The 23,398-nt window shown below is 40.6% G+C and overlaps 1 protein-coding gene and 1 non-coding gene across 4 annotated transcripts in view; one reads left to right on the forward strand and one right to left on the reverse strand.

Moving 5' to 3' along the window:
- Nucleotides 1–23,398, reverse strand: part of Itga6 (integrin subunit alpha 6) — a 90,498-nt gene that overhangs the window by 6,324 nt on the left and 60,776 nt on the right. For all 3 annotated transcript variants that reach the window (XM_070020865.1, XM_070020857.1, XM_070020874.1), the window contains exons 11-24: nt 23,126–23,187; nt 17,489–17,649; nt 17,203–17,346; nt 14,939–15,054; nt 14,609–14,798; nt 14,435–14,518; nt 14,250–14,329; nt 14,019–14,096; nt 13,827–13,929; nt 11,282–11,455; nt 8,738–8,836; nt 8,269–8,379; nt 8,086–8,184; nt 2,283–2,408 (exon numbers count right to left, since the gene is read on the reverse strand). In XM_070020865.1, coding sequence (XP_069876966.1) covers nt 2,283–2,408; nt 8,086–8,184; nt 8,269–8,379; nt 8,738–8,836; nt 11,282–11,455; nt 13,827–13,929; nt 14,019–14,096; nt 14,250–14,329; nt 14,435–14,518; nt 14,609–14,798; nt 14,939–15,054; nt 17,203–17,346; nt 17,489–17,649; nt 23,126–23,187 — 1,627 coding nt within the window. The remainder of the gene's footprint in view (nt 1–2,282; nt 2,409–8,085; nt 8,185–8,268; nt 8,380–8,737; nt 8,837–11,281; nt 11,456–13,826; nt 13,930–14,018; nt 14,097–14,249; nt 14,330–14,434; nt 14,519–14,608; nt 14,799–14,938; nt 15,055–17,202; nt 17,347–17,488; nt 17,650–23,125; nt 23,188–23,398) is intronic.
- Nucleotides 6,483–6,676, forward strand: LOC138835536 (U2 spliceosomal RNA). Its single transcript, XR_011374648.1, has one exon. It is a non-coding gene; the product is annotated as a U2 spliceosomal RNA (small nuclear RNA).

Here is a 23,398-nt window from a genome sequence, read left to right on the forward strand (position 1 = left end):
GGCTCAAGAGGTAGAGTGCTCACTGTGAGCTGAAAAGCTGAGGACAGCACCCAAGCCCAGAGTTCAAGCCCTGCAACTGCCCAAAAAATAAAAATAAAATAAAATAAATCTCTCCTGGAAAATTCTGCTTCCTAGTTTTGTAATTGCTTAGGGTAAAATTCTAGGTTCAGATGCACAACATGGTAGCTACTAGCTATACATGGCTATTGAAATTTAGATTACATTGTCATACCTCCACTGCACTAGCAATATTACAAGTGCTCAGTTGCCACAGGACTGTAAGCTACCAATCAAACTGGAACATTCTCATCATTACAGGACATTTACTGGGCAGCACTGAACCAGACTATCTATCTGATATTTATTTGTGAGTTTTAATATAATACATACTAAACACAATAATAAATGCAAGTATTAGGCAGGACGAATAATGAACCAGAAACCAAGAGTTCTGATCTTCCTTCTGATTTATAACATTCTTAATATCTCTACACATGAGCATCTTCATGTAAAAAACATTAAAGTGAACAGATCAGCCTGGAGGACTTTTCTTTTATCTCCAAAGGAAATCCTAGGAAAAAGCCAGTATTTGTGGCAGATTAAAATCAGAACTCCTCTGGTTAGGGAAGAAATCTCTATCTTAGCTTAGTTGCTACCCAGGTGCATGTACAAAACTCAATTTAAAGACCACTGAACTAGAATTCTTCTTTCCATCCATTCTTTTTGCCCTAACAATCTTCTCTGACCCTAAACTTCCTAAAAATGATTCAGTTTAAGAAATAATATACAGTAGTTTTAAGGTTTACTTTCATATGAGAATTATCAATATTATCTGATATTTTAGAGTCTCCTTGAAAAGAAGGATAGAGTTTCAAAATACTCAATGAGATCATCTAGTCCAATCTACCATTGAACAGCTGAGGCAGACCAGAGACCCAAGATTATATTATAGCGTGGGCTTTTTCTTAACTTTCTGTTATGTCTCCCTTGAGGCCAGAGACTGACAATAAGATCTGCTCCGGAAAAAAACAAAAAAAAACAAAAAAAACCACTGTCCTTATAACCTCTTCCAGAGAGTATAAAACCATCCTCAAACGCTAAATCCCCTAATTAACTTTTCTTCAGTAAATAATCTTCAGAGCAACAACTATGGTGTCCTCCTGTGCTTGGGAGAACATCAGAAAATTATCTCAATCTGACACAAGGAAGTTACTTGGAAGAATAAAGCAAAAACAAGCAATGTTCAAAATTTAGAAGTAAAAACATCCTTGAAGCCTTGTCTAGTATACTCTTAGACCCAAGGAAAGGAAAAGGATGGGTTGATCCTAGGAAACTATTAATTAGTTCAACCCTAACCCTTTTGATCGGATGTGTTTTGGATTCCAGATACTTTGGCATTTTTGGAAGTATTATGCTGTACACATATGCTACTGTAATTTTTTTTAAAGCTAACATTTCTGCAGTGAAATTGAGTAAAATATGAACTATAAGTCACTTTTCTTTACATCATATTAGGTTTTGCTGTCAAAAAGGTCATTGTAAACTTTCAATCTCCAGGGCTATTCTGGAATTACAGATAAGGAACTTCAGATCTCACTTACTTACTGGAAATGTGCAAAACCTTCAAGTTTGTAAACTTTGGCAACAGAAGTGTATAACCATCTCAGATATATTTTTTCATAATGTAAACTGTTTACAGGTGAGAAGCAGGGAGAAGACATTAAACTATGTTTAGTTAGAAGAATGTTAACAAGGAACATCATATTGAGCCCAGACCTCCCTCATATTTGATATAGGCTATGATGATGCACTTGAGATGGAGTTAATCATTTCATTTCATGCTTTCAATTTCCTAATTTCCTTGCAAGTGTAACAAGCCAATAGTTGCCACAAATATTTCTTCACAGAAAATTAGCAGGAATATAAATTTAGATTAAATATCATACTCAACAATTTGGCTTAGATCCAAGACTTTGCTCTTAGATGAAGAAAGTACTAAGGCAGTAAAATTTAAATTTGTCATTTGCCAAACATGCCAATTATATTCAAAAGATGCTAAAATTTATTCACTTAAGAAATTCTTCTGTAAAATAAAATATATTTATATACAAATTATTATTGTAAATTTGTCTCAAATTTGCTGTATGTTGAAAAACTTTGCTGTATGTTGGGGAAAAGAAAACAATGAAAAAGAAAAGAAAAACATACTGCCAGTGTTAACACATTTTTAAAGCATGAAATCAAATTCCTATCAAGGAACTCAAATGTCAGATATAACTCACCTTCCATAGTAAAAATACTAACAAAGCAAGCATCAAAATCCCAGCAAGAATGGACAGCAGGATGATCCACCAAGCTATTCCTGAATACTGAGCTGCAGTCTTTGAGGGAAACACAGTCACACGAACCTAAAGGGCATAGTTAGAAAGGAGATCATCATAAATGGGAATATGAGTTGACACTGAGAATCCACAGTTCTATTTCTGCTTCTGAACATACTCTGGACAAAGCCTATGGATGATGCAACTTTCTCCTGGGGGATCCCTTCTCATAATGAGGTATTCCCTGAAAGTTTTTCCCTATAATGTGGAAAAGTTGGATTATATTCTGACAAACTTTTTTTTTTTTTAGTTGGTTGTAGGGCTTAAACTCTGGGCCTGGGCATTGCCTGAGCCCTTCATTCAGCTCAAGGTGAGTGCTCTACCACTTGAGCCACAGTGCCACTTCCAGTTTTTGGGTGGATAACTGGAAATGAGTATCACTGACTTTCATGCCCAGGCTGGTTTTGAACTGCAATCCTCGATCTCAGCCTCCTGAGTAGCTAGGATTATAGGCATGAGCCACTGGGCCCAGCTCTGACAAACTAATTTTTGCAGACTTACCTTAAAAAAATTTTTTTAACAACTAAGATAGAGAAAAGTAGGTAATGAACTATCAGATAGTCATCATCCTATTTCAACATTTTTTTTTTTTTTTTGGTCAGTCGTGGGGCTTGAACTCTGGGCCTGGGCACTGTCCCTGAGCTCTTCAGCTCAAGGTGAGTGCTCTACCACTTGAGCCACAGCGCCACTTCTGGGTTTTCGAGTGGTTTATTGGAGAGAAGAGTCTCACGAACTTTTCTGCCTGGGCTGGCTTTGAACTGTGATCCTCAGATCCCAGTCTCCTCAGTAGCTAGGATTACAGGTGTGAGCCACCAGCGCCTGGCTACCTATTTCAACAATTATCAATTAACGTTCAATCATGTTTCAACTATATAAGTTGGTATTGTTTTACTTTTATTTTTTTCTGCTGCTAACATTGAACCTAGAGCCAGAACCCGCTAGGTGTCTACCACTGAGCTACATATATATATATATATACACACACACACACACACACACACACACACACACACACACACACACACACACACACACACACACACACACACACACACACACACACACACATGTATATATCTCCTTTTGAGAAAAAAACTTCAGTTTTCAATAACAGAGAGCAAAGAGCTGGTCTATATACAATTAGTTTACATCTCTCAAACTTCAAAGATGTTATTAAAAACATAAAAATAATGATGAAGCTGCATGATGGATAGATACTATTTTAATCTTTTCTTGGATACTACCCTAAACACCCATACACAATAAAATTAATTGACACGGCTCAGTGTCATGTTCTACAAAATACATATGGACAAACAGACCCTGGATTCATTTGGAGGCCCCAGAGTGGCTTATGCCTCACTACTCCTTGCCTCCCCATCGCTAGACATAAGCCAGATTAAAACTAAAACCCCCTTTCCTTGAGATTATTTGGTCCAGCATAAGAGTATCCATAACACAAGGAGGAAAGAAGAGATAAATCATGAGACAAATGAAGAAGCAACCTAGTTATATGGCTGATAAGATGACTGTAATCAACAATGACTTCCGTTTATTCTAGGTGGCAATCTCACTTAGCCTTGCTTTCCTATTAGCTACTACAAGGAAGGCATTGGTGATCCCTGGAGCTAGATGGAGCAGGATAGGAAAAGCTATCATTTGTAAAAATAAGTTCTGAAGCTGGGTGCTGATGGCTCAAGTCTATAATCCTAGCTACTTAGGAGGCTGAGATCTGACGATCATGGTTTGAAGCCAGCCCAGGCAGGAAAGTTTGTGAGATTCTTATCTCTAATTAACTACTCAAAAAACAGAAGTGGGGCTGTGGCTCAAAGTGGTAGTGTAGCTTTGAGCAAAAGGAGCTCAAGGACAGTACCCAGGTCCAGAGTTCTAGTCAATACAGAGGTGGAGACTGGTCTATGACAAGGAATCAGCCTTATTACAATCACATGGTAATCCATTTCTTTTTAAATGGCTGATTATAGGAGAAACCACAAACATAAATGGCTGCTACTCATCAGCCTTGAACAAGGTTTGATTTTACACAATACAGGGTGAGGGGTAGGTGGGAATCCAGCAGAATCTCTCGGCCTCAGGTATAATACCATTTAAAACAGAACTGGGAATTTTATTAGACACTGTAAAAATAACTCACTGGGCATCCGAGGTTGAAGACTCAAGTCAGGGGCTAGACTAGCTTCACATATACAGGTCAGCTATTCTGGGAATCAGGAAGGCAAGAGCCAATGAACAAGATTATTGTTTGTTTACTTAGACTGCCAACTGAAGTTTGGTTTTTTTTGGTCTGGCACAAAAGCCATTCTTCAGTTGGGATTGGGAGGAAGAGAGGAGAAGTAGGACCAGGTCAGGGGAGACCAACTAGGTGGACTACAATCCCCAGATCTCTGAGAAGCCTGTATCATTCTGACATAGCAACTGTTATTAATGAATAATGACAGTTTAAGGGGAGTAGAAACGTGCAGAGTTTCAGAATTCCAAAGATAATATTTTGGTTTCACTAAAATTTAGTCATTTCTTATGGGGTGACCTACATATGTGAACCTCATGAATCATTGTGCTCATAAGAGAAAAAGGGCTTCAACTCTCACCAGTGAGTGGGCAGTGCAGAGACCAGATTAGCTTGCTAACTGTCAAGACACTTCCACATGACTTACACCTGGTGAACTGATTTTCATATGTCTTTTACAAAACTACTTATTAAAGAGATCAGCCACTCCTGTGAGTCTTTTAAAAGTACACGTCTCAGCTGGCACTGGTGGCTCATGGCTGTAATACTATCTACTCAGGAGACTGAGATCTGAAGATAATGGTTTGAAGCCAGCCAGGCACGAAAGTCCCTATGAGACTCTTATTTCCAATTAACCACTCAAACACTGGAAGTGGAGCTGGGCTCAAAGTGACAGAGAGCTAGTCTTGAACAAAAATTGCTTAGAGACAGTGCCTAGACCCTGAGTTCAAGCACCCCAACCAACAAAATAAAATTAAAGTACACATCTCAAGCTCTAGAACTAGGAAGAAAAAGGAAACTTCATTTCCTTGAAGAATGGAGTACTTATTTTTACTGATCACATTTCCTTTTATCTTTAGGAGCCAAGAAACTTGAATATTATCTACCTGCTTCCTAAGGAATGAAGTAAACAAACAGCAAATGATCCCTCTTTCCTTCCTTGGCTTAATCCAACCACCAACATGAAATCCTTGACACTATCTTATTCAACTTTGCTTCTACCATCTAGTATAGGTAAGTTACCCATACATTCCTCATAGTTGTTTGTTAACAGCACAGATTAAATTTAATTGATGTTATTATAAACAGCTTGCCTGAAGCAATTGTATAAGACTATGGTCTTAGTCAAAAGTGCCTATGTATGTTTGTGTGTGTGCACATACATGTGCACTTGTACCCATGCGCCAGTTCTGGGGCTTAAACTCAGGGCTTGTATACTGTCCCTTTGTACTTTTACTCAAGGCTAGCACTCTACCACTTGAGTCACAGCTCTACTTTTAGCTTTTTGGGGGGTGGTTACTGAAGATAAGAGCCTCATGGACTTTCCTGCTTATTAGGCTGGCTCAAACTGAGATCCTCAGATCTCAGCCTCCTGAAAAGCTAGGATTACAGGTACAAGCGTAGCTGGCCACTCCTCCCCACTTTTTAGGAGTTAATACAAAGCTCTTGAAATTGGGTAACAAAAAGATTTTTCTTACATTTTTAAAGCAGGATAAGATTAAACTAAAACAGGTTCAAGACTGCATTACATTTTTCCTTCCATCTCCAAAGAAAATGATCTTCAGATCGGAAAAGAGAAATGGAACTACCAATTAAGGTGTAACTATATCCCCTTAATGAGGGAATTAAAAAAAAAAAGGCATCCTGACACTTGAATTAAGATCAAATCTTTAAGCCTAGAAAAACTACACCTTAAAATACTCAAGGAAAAATAAGGCAGGATATCTAAGCTATTGTATCTCAGAAATCACAGAAAATGGAAGAGGTAGTAGAAGACTAGAGATAAGAAAATGTCTTTACTTTCAAGAGAAGTAAGTTCTAGATATGAGACCAACCTACGAATTATTAAACAAAGTATCATTTCTCAGCCTTTTGGCTAAGATCAAGTGTAGTAAACAAAGTAAGATTGAACAGGAACTTAACTTCTCATTTGTTTGTTTATTTATTTACTTATTTGCTGGACGAGGGGCCTGAACTCTGGGCCTGGGCACTGTCCCTCAGCTCTTCAGCTCAAGGCTAGTGCTCTACCACTTGAACCACAGTGCCACTTCTGGCTTTTTTTGCTTATGTGGTGCTGAGGAAACGAACCCAGGGCCTCATACATGCAAGGCAAGCACTGTACCACTGAACCACCTTCCCAGCCCTTTGACTTCTCATTTGGAAGCATTCATTCTGCAAGTTCTAAGAACTTGGACAAAGCTAGCAGAGGCAAAGTTAGCAAGATACTGAATTAAAAATAAAATTCAAACAAAAGGGCTAGGGGGCAGCTAGTGGTACAGCATTTGCTTATCCAAGTTTAGTACCAAATCACTCTCCAGTATTGGGGGGAAAAAATTAACAGCACTAATAACACTGTTTGTTTCTCTAGTTTCTTCTTCAAGAACAATCTCATTCCCAATTCCCAATTATGTTATGTAATCAATTTACCCCAGGATTCTGATGTAGACTCCTATAAGAAATCCCCACTAGTGGTTTGCCACAAAGATCAGCCTCATGTCTGATATCATAGTTTTACTTGGATGAAGACAGAGAGAGCCTGCTTTTCAGTTTTAAACAAGACTAAGTTTGCAATGATAGAAAGTTAGAAAACAAACGATCAAGATTCAAAATTATAAACGGAGACACTGGGCCTGAAGCAAACACCCTGTAAGATACTAACACATTTAAGGGTATACATTTACATTTTTTCATATTGCTCAAGAAGATAGAGAGTAAACACAGCTTGACAATAAATTCTGATGAAGCCACCTGGGAGTTACAGTAGAGTACAACACAAAAATAGCAGCTGCTGCAAATTCTATCAATAAAGCTCAGGCAACATTTGTTTAACATTTTAGGCTAGTGCTGAGATGCTGCAAGACAAAGGCCCAGGGTGAGCTGAACTGTGTGGCATATACCTCTGCACCTGTCCAGGTGGGATCACACTGCCCAACAAAGGCTAGCCAAGAACACATGTGGCATCTCTCTGAACAGAATCAGCCAAGATGTGTCCTAAGTGATATGATAATTTCCTTCAATCACTGAAAAGCCAGATATACGGCCAAAGAAAGAACTGATTCTAGACTTGTTCCAAGGGTCAGAGACTCATTTTACAAATTGCCTTTCTAGATTTACATAGAGCTTTTCTTTTTTCTTTTTCTTTAAAAGATAACTGCATCTGGCTATACAGAGCACAAGCATTCCAAGAGTGGTTGTAGTATCAGGGCTGGCTTGTGCCTTGTTCAAGCTACACCCCCTCTCCAGCCCCCGCCTCCCACACTCAGTTTTCCACTAAGCTAACAACTCATCAACTATAGATTTTACTTCAGGCTTACTTTAGGGCTTACTTCTTTTAATTACTCTAATAAAATCCAACATTTAAGACATTTATCCAGAATTCTACAGAGCAGGACCTCAGGCAGGGGAATGGGATAGAGGAAGAGGCCAAGAGGAAGAAGCTGGAAGCCAAGAACCTGTCACCTGAGTGCCTGCATGGGGCAACTTGATATTCTCTGCAGCATTGGTCACATCAATTGAAGCCCGCACAAGAATGTCCAAGTAGTTGAGTTTAGAATATTCCTGTGGGAGACAATGAGCAGATTAGTCAAATGACAAATGAGTTAGGCAATGATCCCAGGGGACAGTTTCACGGCAGAGTCACACCTCTAAAAATGTGCTGTTCCATAACCTTGATCGCAGAACAAGAGAGGCCTTGCTGTCCAGCCCACGCAGTGGGCACCTGATGTTCACGCATCTTGCATTCACGCTGCAATTCTAGAGACAGGGAAATTGGCTATCAGAATCACCCTATCAAGATGTCCCTTCCCAAAAAACAAATCGTTTAAATAGGGATACAGCTGGACCCATTGCAACAATGAGATGTACAAGTCATTATGTCGACAAATGAACTTTACAACTTTGGTGGGGGAGGGGAGGATTGGGTAGGGAGGGAGTATGGGAAGGGATGGGAAGGGGAAACAAAGGAGGAGGCAACAATGCTTGAGAAGAAATGTACTCATTATCTTGCCCATGTAATTGTAACCCCTCTGTACAGTATTTTCACAATAAAAAAAAAAGATGTCCCTTCCCTTGCCCTCTCTGTCATGTGGTCACAGTCCAGAAATGTACTCACCAGGGTCTGGTATTTTCTTTCAGCAAATAAAGAAAATTTTCTGCTCTCATCTATCTGTTTTTCAGCAATTGCCCGTTTCTTTCTTGAGGTGTGAGATTCCTGAAAAGGAATGTATCACAATAGTTCTACTTTATGTCACTCTTTGGCATTATCAAATGTCTCATCTCATACAACTCCAAAATCACATAATCAATCAATAATTAATATCAACCCCCCTCTCACCACCAAAAACAGAAATAACTCAAGGTGTAAAACCAGTTAAGTGTCAGGACAACTCTAACTTCCGGTTACTCATTAGACTGTTTTGAGTAGTTCAACTATGACTTTGACTCTCAGAAAAAGAAAGAGGCTTCCTTTGGCTTCCCTAAACTGAGCAAATGGCACCACTGTGACCAGGGTCAGCTTTTCTCCATGGTGCCCATCTCAGGATCTAACTTATGGTAGACAGTCAGCAGGTATGGAATGACTACATGATATTGAAGAACAGAAAGAGATGCTAATCAGAGAAAAGGATTGCAAACTAAGCCACGAGAACTTTCTTCTTTATACAAGTCGTGTCCCTTCTTGGTAATTCACCAAAAGTGGTTCAGATTTGGGTTCTTTGGACAATTTTAGATTTTTTTTTTCTTGTTTTAAAAATTAACTTACTAATATTTTTGTTCTCTTTAAGTAGTTGTACAAAGGGGTTTCAACTCAACATGTCAATTTAATCAGTGTCACCTCTCCCATCTTTCTCTACATTTCAAATTGTTGCCTTCCAATTATGAACACCATACTAATCATACCTAATTATCTCAAAATAAAATAGACAGGCCATGATAATGCAAATATTCATCAATCTAGAACGTAAACAAGCCAATGACTTAAGTGCGGAGCAGTATAGACTTAAGTGGGGCAAGAATTTAAATACAGAATCATCTGCTCTTAATAGCTGAGCAACTCCAAGAAAGTTACTTAATGTCCTCACCTATGATGATGGGAATAATACCTCATAAGACTACTGAGAGAATGAGAAAATGTAAGCAAGATGCATAGTAGAGCATCAGAGACAATAAATATCTGATGAATATTTATTATTAAAAGAATAAAGTCAGTGCTTATGGCTCATGCCTGTAATCCTTGCTCCTCAGGAGATTGAGATGTGAGGACTGAGGTTCAGAACCAGCCTGGGCAGGAAAGTCTGTGAGACTCTTACCTCCAATTAACTACTAGAAAATGGGAAATAGACCTGTGGCTCAAAGTGGTGGAGCACTAGTCTTGAGCAAAAGAGCTCAGGGATTGTACCCAGGCTCTGAGTTCAAGCCCCACAACCCACCAAAAAAAAAAAAAAAAAGAATGAGCTGGATGGTTCATACCTATAACCCTAGCTACTCAGGAGGCTGAGATACAAGGATTGGAGTTTGAAGTCAGCCAGGGCAGGAAAGTCTGTGTGACTCTTTATCTCCAATTAACCAGAAAAAAGCTGGAAGTGGAACTGTGGCTCATAAACAGAAAGAGAGAGAAGTGGGCGCTGTGGCTCAAGTGGTAGAGCACTAGCCTTGAGCAAAAAAAGCTCAGGAACAGCGCCCAGATCCTGAGTTCAAGCCCCAGGAGGGACACACACACACACTCACACACACACACTCACACTGATCCCATTTACCTGTGCAATAAACACATGCTAATAAAATGACAGAATATTTTAGTTTTTGCAATTTATAGGCATAGTTCAATAAAATAAATTTACTTTGTAAAAAACATGTATACCCTTGAGTACATTTCATCATCGAATGATGATGTATGTACTTGACATCACTCTCAAGGTCACCTGGTAAGGTAAATGTACCTTTTTTTTTTTTGTCAGTCGTGAAGTTTGAACTCTGGGTCTGGGCACTTTCCCTCAGCGATTCAGCTCAAGGCTAGCACTCTACCACTTGAGCCACAGTGCCACTTCTCTCTTTTTCTGTTTATGTGGTGCTGAGGAATTGAACCCAGGGCCTCACACATGCTAGGCAAGAACTCTACCACTGAGCCACCTTCCCTAGCCCTATACATATAATGCCTCTATCATGATCCAATTTAGAGTTAATACTGGCTGGCTCGCTCCTAGAAGCACATACCAGTCTTTCTTATACAGTTGATTGGGCCATAAAACTTTCAGAAAAGGTTGGGCTGGGAAGGTGGCTCAGTGGTAGAGCACTTGCCTTGCATGCATGAGGCCCTGGGTTCGATTCCTCAGCACCACATAAGCAAAGAGAAATAAAAGCCGGAAGTGGCACTGTGGCTCAAGTGGTAGAGCACTAGCCTTGAGCTGAAGGGCTGAGGGACAGCACCCAGGCCCAGACTTCAGGCCCCACGACCGGACCCCAAAAAAAAAAAAAACTTTCAGAAAAGGTCATTTGTCTGAATAAGCCCTTAGTGACTGTATGTACCCTATGTACCATAATGGTCAGTTATGCCTGAACTATGTTAGAATGCTAGTTTCCTAGCAGAAGCATGATTTCCCTTCAAAAGTCAGCCTCTCTTGTTTACATTTATAGAGAGTTTAGAAAACTTCCAACATACCTTTAGATTCAGGAGGTTTATTTCCTTTTGTGGCTCGCAAACTATCTTTTCCAATCCTTTGGATTCTACTTTCACCAAATAAAGCAACCATTTGCCATTGCTGATTTCTTTAGGCCACTGAATATTCAAGGTTGCTGTGCCAAGGTTTTTAAGAGGTTTACCTAAATTAATTACCTGTTAGAAAATAATACACATTATCTCAATGTAATCTTTGTAACATAAAATCAAATGAAGATCAATGCTTATTGTCAAGATAAAAAAAAACAGAAACACCATCCTATAATAACAAGATAGGCTCCAAAAATGGACTAGGATAGAGTATTCAAAGCAGTGATTTGTGCTTAAAGAATCCTGCCAGAAAAAAAAAATGACAAAGAGAATGATTGCTAATATTATCCAGGAATAAGTGTTGTATATAACAGTCTTAGCAACACAGATAAACTTCACGATCTGAACAAACTCAGATAATAGTCCTGTGTACATTTGTGAATTGCTCTGTATAATGGTTAATGATCATCAACTTGATTGGATTGAGAAGCACCAAGGAAATTAGTAAAGCACACCTCTAGAAGGAGTATGTCTAGAAGGAGATTCTAGAAAGGATTAGCTGGGAGTTGGGAATGGGGAAAAAGGAGGGGCTAACTGTGGGCAACACAATCCCATAGACTAGGGCCCCAATGGAATAAAGAGAGAAAAAGGAAGCTGGGTGCTGGTGGCTCAATGCCTGTAATCCTAGCTACTCAGGAGGCTGAGATCTGAGGATCGTGGTTCAAATCCAGCCAGGGCAGGAAAGTACTGGAAGCAGCACTGTGGCTCAAAGTGGTAAAATGTTAGCCTTGAGCAAAAGAGCTCAGGGACAGTGCTTAGGCCCTGAGATCAAGCCTCATGACTGACAAAAAGTAAACAAAAAAAGGGAGAGGGAAAGTGGGAGGGAATGGGAGGGGGAAAGGGAGAGGGAGGGAAGGAGGGGGGCAGAGAGAGAGAGAGAGAGAAGACAGAGAGAGAGGGAGGGAGAAAGGGAGGAAGGGTAGGAGGGAGAGAGGGAGGAAAAGGGAGAGGAAGAGAGGGAGGAAAAGGGAGAGGAAGAGAGGGAAAGAGGGGAAAAGAGGAGGGAGAGAGAGTGGGCGAGAGAGGGGGGGAGAGGGAGAGGGAGAGAGAAAGTTAGCTCAGTGCTGGCCGTCCCCCCCACTGGCCTGTCCACCATGAGGTGACTCCCCACATGCTTCTACACCATCACCATGATTCTGTTCAAGGGACCTTAGTGTGAAACCGAGCCAATGTAAATCTTTCTTCCCTTAAGATTGCTTATGTCAAGTATTTTGGTCATCACTACACAAAAGTAACTAATACTATAACCACCTGTTTGGCAGAGGACAGAGCCTAGGACAAGCAAAGCACCCACAAACTGCTTCTGGGAAACCCTTCTACTGGAAAACAAAGCTGCCTCTGTCCTCTTCTGCCTGGGGGAGACTTTGGGGAAAGCTATGGGACAGCCATCCACCTGAGAATGATAGCTGAGAATACAGACAGTTCCTGTAACAGGAGCCAACATAAAGAAGTGGGGAGGACTGTTGCAGAACTTGCAGACTTCTTGTCCCTCCAGATCTGCACAGAGGCCACGACCACCCACTTCATTGACTCAGCTGTTCTAAGTGATACCAGAGGAGCACCCTGCTTAGTCATCCTACTAGAGGCCTGTTGATGCCATTTCACATGTTCATCTCAACATTCACTATACTTTCAGGAATGTGATTTGCATGAGCAGATCGAGCTCCACACATGAATTATGGGAGGACTTCACACTCATGTTTATGCTCATTCAGTTGGGCACAGTCACTGTGATCACCTTCTTTGAAATGACCCAGAGCCCATCCTGAGCCTTCTTTATTGTATACCACCTCTACATTCACTATCACAAATGTGCTGGCCATCTGGGGCTCCCACTTATAATCCTAGCTACTCAGGAGGCTGAGATCTGAGGATCACAGTTTGAAGTAAGCCTAGGCATAAAAGTCTGTTTGATTTTCATCTCAAATTAATCACTAAAAAGCTGGAAAGAGGAGCTTTGGCTCAAGTGGTAGAGTACCAAGAAACAAACAAGAAATATACACAAAATGAAAAAGGGAAACAAACAGTACTCTTTCAACCATGACCATTAAGAAAGATAACCTTATAATAGAGGAAGAAAGAAATTACTCCTTCTAAAGTCAAATAGAAATTACTTTGAGACCGACTTTTCTTTGATAGAATCTGGGGGAAGCAATCAAGTGCTACTTTGTCTTTGTACCATATATACATTTAAACACTAATAAACTGTACTAGATTTTAAATAAAAACTGTATGCAGAGTGACACTTGTTTTTCACTCCAATAAAAACAAATCTAAAGTTTTTAATGTAGACCAGTATGTCACTTAAAATCTGGCAAACCTATTTCTAACTGAATATTAATGTACAATGCTTATAATCACTTATTTATTAAACTTATCAGTTCCAGACTCCACCTAAATTATCTTACCTCTGGTACTTGAAAAAGATTCAACTCACCCTGAATTCATATTCAATTAAGCTCCCCACTTCATCTTCGGATTTCATAGCTTGTTCACCCACAACTGAACCTCCAAAATACACCTGGGAAGGTTTAGCAACTCTGTTAAATTAAAAAAACACCAGTTTTTAGTGAGGATTGTAAATGGTTCTTTCAAACATTGATTTGTTATGCTAAACATAAACACTTACCCAGAGACCGATAAAAGCAGTTCAATAACCACTTTTGCTTTCGCTGTAATTGGAGCCAAATTATCTTGATTGCTTGTTCTGAAAATGAAAAGGAAACAATAGGGTTTTATTTTAACAGTCAGTTTTCTCATTACAATTACACTCCTTTTAGGAGTTAGATCAGTGCCAATTCATTGACTGCCAGGGTTTTCGTGAAATAATTCTGAATGGGAAGGTTGGAGAAACTCTTACGTTTCCAACTTCAGGTTAATGTCCAGGTCTGTGGTGTCAAAGGTGACCTCAGTTGTACTTAAAATCAAATAAAAGGTAACCTAAAAAAATAATAGAAATAGCTGTTAATATAGGGCCAAGCATATGGACATGGTCCTGGCGTTCAATGCAGTGAAACATGGTTGGTATGGGATGAGATCACCTACACTGGAATTCCTTTTAAAAGGGTTTCCGAGTTCACAGTCCGCTTGGGAACCATTCTGGTTGGCAACACAACTCAGCTGTTTCTCCTATAGCAGAAAAAGTTATTAGGTCACCATCCACTTGTGTGCCATGTAGTGTTCGGTTTGCCCTACCCAGTGCTCTCCAAAAATACTTACAGGGAAAGCCCTCAGCTCTCGGTATGCAGAGTAAGTCAATGTGTCCGGAAATGTCGCAACTAGTTTAGCCTCGTGGGCATCATCTCCATCTTTTTGGGGAGCTCTTGGATTGGAAGGGCTGTTTGTCACTGTTATTTCCAAAGCAATATCCTTCTGATCTTTTAGAACTAGTTCTGGTATGCCTTTTTGACTATTAAAAAGTAGTGACAAAGAGAGAGAAACAGAGAGAGAGAGAGAAAAGTCCTCAATACATTCTCTGTAATCTTGGCTTAACCACAAGCCACCTCAAAGCCAGAGTCATTGTTGCTAGTGCTACAGAGAAATTCTTACATTTGTAGGTAAGAAAATTTGTCCTGATTTCCTTCTCGGGTACAAAATTTATATTCTAGTTTAAGGTTGCTGTTACAAACATTGTCATCTCCACATCCCTCTTTTAAGAAGTGTACCTGTAGGAAAACAAAAGCAGAAAGGAATCTAAAGAGGTTTCCATATAGCCCATTTCCTCAGGTAAGTCAGAGTTCATGTTCCAACATGCTTTGCCCTACCTATTTGCCCTGCATTCTCCTTTATCAGATGCTTTCATTAGGGTCAAGGCAGCTGGTTGCAAAAGAATGTGAGCCCTAAAACCACAGAGAATCTGAGTTCTGATCATAGCTCTGCCATTTGCTGAGCTGTGTGATTCCAGACATATCTCTTAAGTTTCACCGTAGTTACATAGGAATACCACCATTCTACTTTAAACAATTAACTGTAATAATACCAATAACCTTGATGCTAATACTTGTGTGTGTGTGTGTGTGTGTGTGTGTGTGCGCGCGCGCGCGCTAGTTCTGGGGATTAAACTCAGGGCCTAGGCACCATCCCTGAACTGTTTTGCTCAAGGCTAGTAGTGCTCTACTAACTGAACCAGAGCTCCACTTCCAGCTTCTCAGTGGTTAACTGGACATAAAGTCTCACATATTTTCTTGCCTAGGTTGGCTTCGAATCATGATCCTCCTATTTCAGCCTCCTGTGATAGCTAGGATTAGAGAAGTGAGCCGTTGGTGCCTGGCAATTAATATATTTTGTCCTTTAATCCTCCCAGTGAACCTCTGAGGACATACCATTATTATGAGTCTCATTGTAAAGATGGGAAAACAGAAAGCTTCCAGTTAGAAAAGCAAATGACAGGGAGCATTTAGCATGATGTTCAATAATGTAATGGATCATCACACTGCTGGGTGGGAATATGGTTTCCTGCTTTTTGTAACCTGGCTCTGGAGCTGACAATGTGTATAATAAATACTGACAACACAGTATTAACATCAAAGACCACAAGTATACACCAGTATAAAAACTCTATTTGGTTACAAAAACAACTGACAAAGTATAAAAAAAGAGGCCGGGGCGGGGAGGGGTTGGGTAATAGTTTGTTGGGCATTGATGCTAGCACCAAAATAATACTACTAGATCAATATGTTACAACTCCCAGACTAACCTGCATCTCACCATCATGAACCGTGGGGAAGAGCCCCATCTCACATGAGGTACCCAGCAAGCCATGTGATGTAATTTTTTTCTTCCTAAGATGACGTAGGCTGCATTAGGCACTAAATGACTATTCACTGCTAATGTTTTTTTTTTTTGCTAATCTATTTTTGGCTTGCAAAATTTCATATTCCTTCATTAATGTTCTAATGACATTTTTTCCTGCATTTAAATTTTTAAAATTTATTTTTGGTGCTAATACTGGGGCTTAAACTTAGGACCTCATGCTTTTGCTTGGCATTTCCACTCAAGGTTGGTGCTTTTTTAATTGAGCCACACCTCCACTTCCAAAGTTTTGCTGGTTAAATGAAAATAAGAATCTGGAAGATTTATCTCCCCAAGCAGGCTTCAAACTGTGATCCTGATCTTAGCTTCCTGAATTGCTAGAATTACAGGTGTGAGCCACCAGGACCCAGCTACATATTGTGTGTGTGTGTGTGTGTGTGTGTGTGTGTGTGTGTGTGTGTGTGTGTGTATGTGTGTGTGTGTGTGTGTGTGTTGGTACTGGGGCTTGAATTCAAGGCCATAGACCAGGACCCAGTTACATTGTTTGTGTGTTTGTGTGTTTGTGTGTGTGTGTGTGTGTGTCTTGGTACTGGGGCTTGAATTCAAGGCCATAGACCAGGACCCAGCTACATTATATTTGTGTGTGTGTGTGTGTGTGTTGGTACTGGGGCTTGAATTCAAGGCCATAGACTGGCACTCTATCACTTGAGCCACCTCTCATTTCATTGTTCTTATTGGTGAAATACAATATATTTTTCTTTCTATACATAGGGTAAACAATATGAGAATATAAGCTTTGCCACTTATAGTTCCAATTAACTTATAGTGCCCAAAAATAAGACAAAATACTCCCTTGGCCCCAACCTGTTTTTCATAGGTTTCTATGTTCAATGCTAATTTGCAAAGAAGGTCCTCTCAGTCCAATTTTAGATACTTTGAAAAATGCTAATAACAAGGCATGGTCTTTAAAGTAAATCACTAGTTCTACTATTTTTGGGAGAAATTTGATTTAGCATTAGAATACAACAAAAACTTGGGTAAAAGCTGTCTGGATGACTTACGTCTGTATGGACCGTCTTGGGCTCATTGGAGTTCAGGATGGGAAGAACCTCTGGAAGGGAATTCACACGCCGGCGAGAGTTGGGCTCCTGAATCTCCACAGAAGCAGTTATGGGGATGGGACGTAATTTGTCTCTGATGTTTTCCTACAAAGTGTGTAGTGACACAACTAAGTACATTCAAAATGCAACTGGGGGCTCCAAGAGGATGACCGTGCATTGATTAATGTGATGCTTAAACAAGTATGATTGAATATGAATCATTAAACAGCTGAAGGCCTGAACTCACCTGCAGCCAGAGGGTTTCCTCCATGCAAGTGCGCTGCTTCTGCCTGTTCAGAGTGAGCTCCTGTGTGTACCTGGGCTCAGAGGCTTGGCGTCGAAACTGAACTCGTGATGACAGCCCTGACTTTCTTCTTTCCTTTTCAGCTTCCAATGTGCCCAAAATTGCTAGATAGAATGAACAAAACCCTATTGACTTATAATATACTCATGCACCATGCAGCTACAAGTATGTCGAGCTTCTTTTGAAATACTTTCATTCCCTTCTGCCCTTGTTTCATTCCTATTTCTCAATAAGAGCCTTTGGATAATTTGTGATACGTTGAATTGAACTGTTCTTTCCTCCTCCTAGCTTCCGACAGCATTGTAAAGGTAAATTTTCACTGGGCCACCTGGGGGAGCTCCAGAATAAGCCAAAACTTGCAGCAGCTAATAATCAGTTTCTGGTTGAATTTCAGGAAACCACAGAGGACTAAAGACAACTAAAGACAACATCTGACACTCCCTCAGGATCTGCTTCCTTCAGTCTATATTTCAGTGACCTTCTGAGTAGGGCTTTTGCTATATGAAAGAGTCTCTGAGAGTAAGGCACTGGTGGCTGATGCCTGTAATCCTAACTATTCCAAAGGCTGAGCTCTGAGTAAGGATCCTAATTCAAAGCTAGCGTGGGTAGGTAAATCCAAGAACCAGCAAAAAGCCAGAAGCAGAGCTGTGGCTCAAGTGGTACCACGCTAGTCTTGAGCAAAAAAGCTAAGAGACAGCTCCCAGTCTCTGTGTTCAAAACCCAGTACCAGTGTGCATGTGAATACACATACACACATACACACACACACACACACACACACACGCACACACACACACACACACACACACAAATGGTCAATAATTTTCTGTTTAGAAGTTAGCAAGCAGATGTGTTTCATGATAATAAAGCTGAAGTTTGCAACCTGCCAGTCTAGAACAGCAGCCTGCTCTTGATTACCTCTACTAATGGAGCGTGGAGGCCAGCCAGGATTTGGATTATCAAAATCTCATTTCTGGACTTCAGAATGCATTCTTCGTCAGGTCACTGGATATAGCTACTAACTATGTTTTCCATGGGCCAATACTTAAATTACTTACATTCATTAGGTACTCACTAACCATCAGAAGGGAAAGCAAACCAAACATGTGCCAAGGCCCAGAGATGGCAGCCTCAAGAAAAAAAAAATCCACTTCAGAAAATACAGAAAATAAACAGCCTATTCCCAATATTTGCATTAAGGTTGGAGTAAATTTTCAAAAAAATAAAAAAGGGCATCTATTTGAATACCTTCTTCATCTCTGCAAGAGAAGAAAAGGAGACCCAAGGTCATTACAGTAAGGGATGGAGGTGTCAGCATCTCTTATTGCAAACAAAGCTGACTGCTCTACACTGCCACTTAGACAGCATGTCTCCTGTGCCTCTCTCCTTTCTCACCCTTCTGGCTAACCCTCCTCTTCCTTAACTCTCAATCTCTCTTCTGACCACTTCTCCCAAGAAACCTGCCCTATTGCATCACCCAGGACTATTCTGTCTCCCATTCTCCAATCGCACTGCGTTGTGATTGCTGACTCTTCTAGTATGGGGCCATGCTGAGGCCAAGAACCACATGAGCTTGTTCACTGTCACAGTCCCAACCACTACTAATACCGGAGAGAAATACAATATGTAAATAGATGAGCAAAAGCTGGGTAACTAACTCAGAATAACAGACACAGACACACACACACACCACACACCACACACACATATACAGAGGATGTAACATTCTTGACAGCTATTTAAGACCAAAATTCAGAACCACCATCAGTTTCAATAGTAATTTCTGTGTCTATCTGAAGAATTCTTAAATGTCACAGCTGCCAGATGGAATGCTCCCCATTTTAGGCCTTCTGTAACCTTTTATCATCCATTTATCAGTGACCTGCTAACTTCACAATGAGCGAGACAAAGGCTCACATATTGAGTGCCTCCATAGCCAAAGTATGGGAGGGTATGGATGCATTAAAACCGTTTATCTACCAAACCCACAGTAACCTTCTACAACCTCCCAGACAACTCACATCCTCTTGAAATCCTCGCAAGCCACTTCTGTTGACCTTCTGAGGGCCAGGCCAAGTAGAATACTCATTAAGGCTCAATTATAAATATCTGTACGTAAGAATGCTACATTTGAGGGCTGCCATTTTAAAATATTCTGGCCAAACAATACACTCACATTTTGGGATACTGGAAGAAGATTCTAGATGTATTAACTTAGGCAGCTCTATGGAAGCCCTTTTATTTCATTTAGAAGTTCTCAGCACCACAGAAGTAGAAGTAATGAAAGCAAGTGTTCTGTCTTAAAGAGGAAAAGTTCCCTCCATCATAGGCCAGCAACAAACACTTAGCTAATGGAACAGTTATAGACTATAAAAGCAATATACGTAGCATCTAGTGTATGAAAGCTAGGATAAACTCTGTAATTTCTCTTATATCGAAGTTAATGTGAAGGAAAGAGTGTTCTGATGAGATTTCACAATGATAATCAAATAATCTACAGTGGTTTGAAAGAGAAATGGCAGTCAGCCGACACTGGTGACTCACACCTGTAACCCTAGTTATTCAGGAGGCTGAGATATAAAGATCACAATTTGAAGCCAGCCTGGGCAGGAAAGTGTATGAGACTCTTACCTCCAATTAACTACCAAATAGCCAGAATGGATCTATGGCTCAAGTGGTAGAGTGCTAGCCTTGAGTGCAAAAGCTAAGGGACAGCACCCAGATGCTGAGTTCAAGCCCCATTACCAGCACACACACACACACACACACACACACACACACACACACACACACACACACACACACACACACACACACACACACACACACACACACACACACACACACACACACACACACACACACACACACACACACACACACACCCCAGTTAGAATAATAGAATATAAACATTTTCTCATTCCTTCTCTGTACCTGAGAATCACAGCTTTCTTCCCATCTTTCTATTCCATTACAAACACAGGTAGAGGCCTGTGATCCAGGAGGCAGGGTAAGTTACTACATTTGGGTAAAATAGCACAAGTGATAATAAAAGCATGAGATCCTGAGAAAATTGTAGTATAGGTCTTTGTCATTAAAAGCCACATAGCAAAATGCCAGCTGCATGAAAAAGCAAAGTGAAAAACCACAGCATCTGTGAACAAGGTCATGATACAACCACATCAGAAATGCTCTGTGCAGATCTGGCAGAGACCAGACAGAAAGAATCTGCCCAGCAGACAGGAGGAAATTAAGAAACCACTCAAGAACAGCTTAAAATTTGTAAGATGAAGACCAATTGGGCCTTAGAACATGAAAACTTTAAAAATAATAACAATAGCTGGGCTGTGGCTGTAGCTACTCAGGAGGCTGAGATCTGAGGATCGTGGTTTTAAGCCAGGCTGAGAAGGAAAGTCTGTGAGATTCTTATCTCCAATAAACTACTCAGAAAATGGCGCTGTGCTCAAGTGGTAGAGTGCTAGCCTTGAGCACAAAGAGGCTCTGGGACAGTGCACAGATCCTGAGTTCAAGCCCCAGGACTGGCAAAAAAAAAAAAAAAATAGTAATAATAATAATAGTCTCGTGCCAGATGCTCATGCATATAATTCTAACTACTCAAGAAGCTGAGATCTGAGGATCACAAACCAGTCAGCCCAGCCTATTCAGGAAAATCTATGTGACTCTTATCTCCAAATAACTATCAAAAACCAAAACTAAACCCAACCCAAACCAAAACAAAACAATAATAAAAAAAAAAAGTAGAGCTAGCCTTAATCAATAAAGCTCAGGGACAGTGCCAAGGCCCTGAGTTCAAGCCCTAGGACTGGCACACATGCATGTACACACACATACGTGTGCACACACACAAATAATAATAATAATAATAATAATAAACCAGAATATTTAAACTTAATTTTTCATAACCCATTGAATGTAATCATTCTATTTCCTAAGTGTTCACCACTATTACATAAAATCAAATTTTCAGAATGAGAAACACAGTCAAGAGCAGAGTGAGAGTGTATTTGAATTAGGTTAAATTCTGGGATACTAAGAGACACACTTTTTTGTGTGTGTGAGACTAGTGTTTGGACTCAGGAGCTCATACTGGTTCAGCTTGTTTGCTCAACTGATGCTCTACCACTTGTACCATGCCTCCAGTCCATCTTTTGGCTGGTTATTTTGGAATTGTGGAGTATCAAGGAATTTTCCACTTTAAGCTGGCTTCACTTATTCCCTCCCCCCCCTCCCCCCGCCCCGCCCTCGCCTTGGTCCTGGGTGCTGTCCTTGAGCTCTTTTGCTCAAGGCTAGCACTCTACAACTTGAGCCACAGTGTCACTTCTGGCTTTTTCTATGATTAATTGGAGATAAGAGTCTCATGGACTTTCCTGCCTGGGCTGGCTTTGAACTGCAATCCTCAGATCTCAGCCCCCTGAGTAACTAGGATTATAGGTGTGAACTACCAGCACCCAGGTCCTAGGCTGGCTTTAACCTGAGATCATCTGGATCTCAGTGTCCTAAGTACTTGGGATTACAGCACAAACCACCAGAGCCCAGCAATGGGCTCATCTATTAAAATGAACAGGAATACTTTAGAATTTATTAATCAAAGTAAAATAAGGATTGATGAGGTAACATACTAACATACCAACCCACCTGATCCTCCACCAACTCTAGGTAGTATACTGACCACACCAAGTTCTGCTTTTGGAAAGGATTTTCTTTAAATACCAACACACTACTGTCTCTACTCTGGAGTTGGGTCAAGTGGCTCACACCTGAAGAGCTTTGGCTGTTCTTAAAACATACCAGGAAGAACCTCATTATATATACTATTTGAGCTGGGTTAAAAACTTGGCAAAAATCTAATTTGGATTACAGCAGAAGGAAGCAGAATCATGTACAAGAAAAACTGCTTTCCATCATGGTTCTTCTCATGTGGCCACCACTATAATCCTAGGCATTGAGGACCATTAGAGGCCTTGTTCTTAGGGAAAATTAAATGGGAAAGGTTAAAGATTTGCCCCGTACTGTGTGGTCATTCAGCTTTGAGGCTCAAGTTTCAGAATCTGTCTCCTACTCCCCAGGGCCACCCTTCAAGTACACAGGAGCCTGGCCCTTAGGAACTGGGAGCACAACTCTGGGGATCTGGGACCCCAGCAGTTGTCAACCTGGCATTGATTTCTATTCCAGCTGTGCTCTGGCTACAACAGTTGCCCCTCTACACCCCCCCCCTTTTTCTCCATACACACCCACCTCACAACCACAAAGCCAATTTTCCACACTGCTTTGCAAAGACAGAAACCAAGAAAACCATTGCGATATGAAATAAGTACTTTTCCAATGTATTCTGTCCCAAACCATCTGCTCTGGAAAATTCAAATGGGGACCAAATGGAGAGCTGTTCTTCCCTCATGGTGCTGTGGCCTCTTGATTAAAGGGGAGACCACAGATACACTTAATTCTTAACCAAGACCTGAAGGATCTACTTGGGCCACAGCAGTTTTGTTTTTCTGTAATTTATGCAGAATGTTCAACCTGGCAGAGAGAAGAGATTTTTGTACTGTTCTAGGTACTCACAGATTGCAGGATTATAACCAGTGGGTTTGGCAGTATATTCGAAACAGGCTTTCACCTTGAGGCTGTATAAAAATCAAACAAGTATTTCTTAAAAGATGTATTGTTGCAGAGAAAACACCCAACATGGTCCCAAGCTCTCTGATCCTCTACCTCCTCATCCCAATTGGTGGCCGCTGATGTATAAAAATAATGTGATAGTCATTGTACAGCTTCCTCTTCCCTTTGCCCCACACACCCTGGACCTTGACCTGTGTGGCTCCTGAGGGCAGCAGA

Source organism: Dipodomys merriami, unplaced genomic scaffold (genome assembly GCF_024711535.1).
Source record: "Dipodomys merriami isolate MVZ:Mamm:240054 unplaced genomic scaffold, mDipMer1.0.p SCAF_1, whole genome shotgun sequence".
In the NCBI taxonomy this organism is placed as follows: domain Eukaryota; kingdom Metazoa; phylum Chordata; class Mammalia; order Rodentia; family Heteromyidae; genus Dipodomys; species Dipodomys merriami.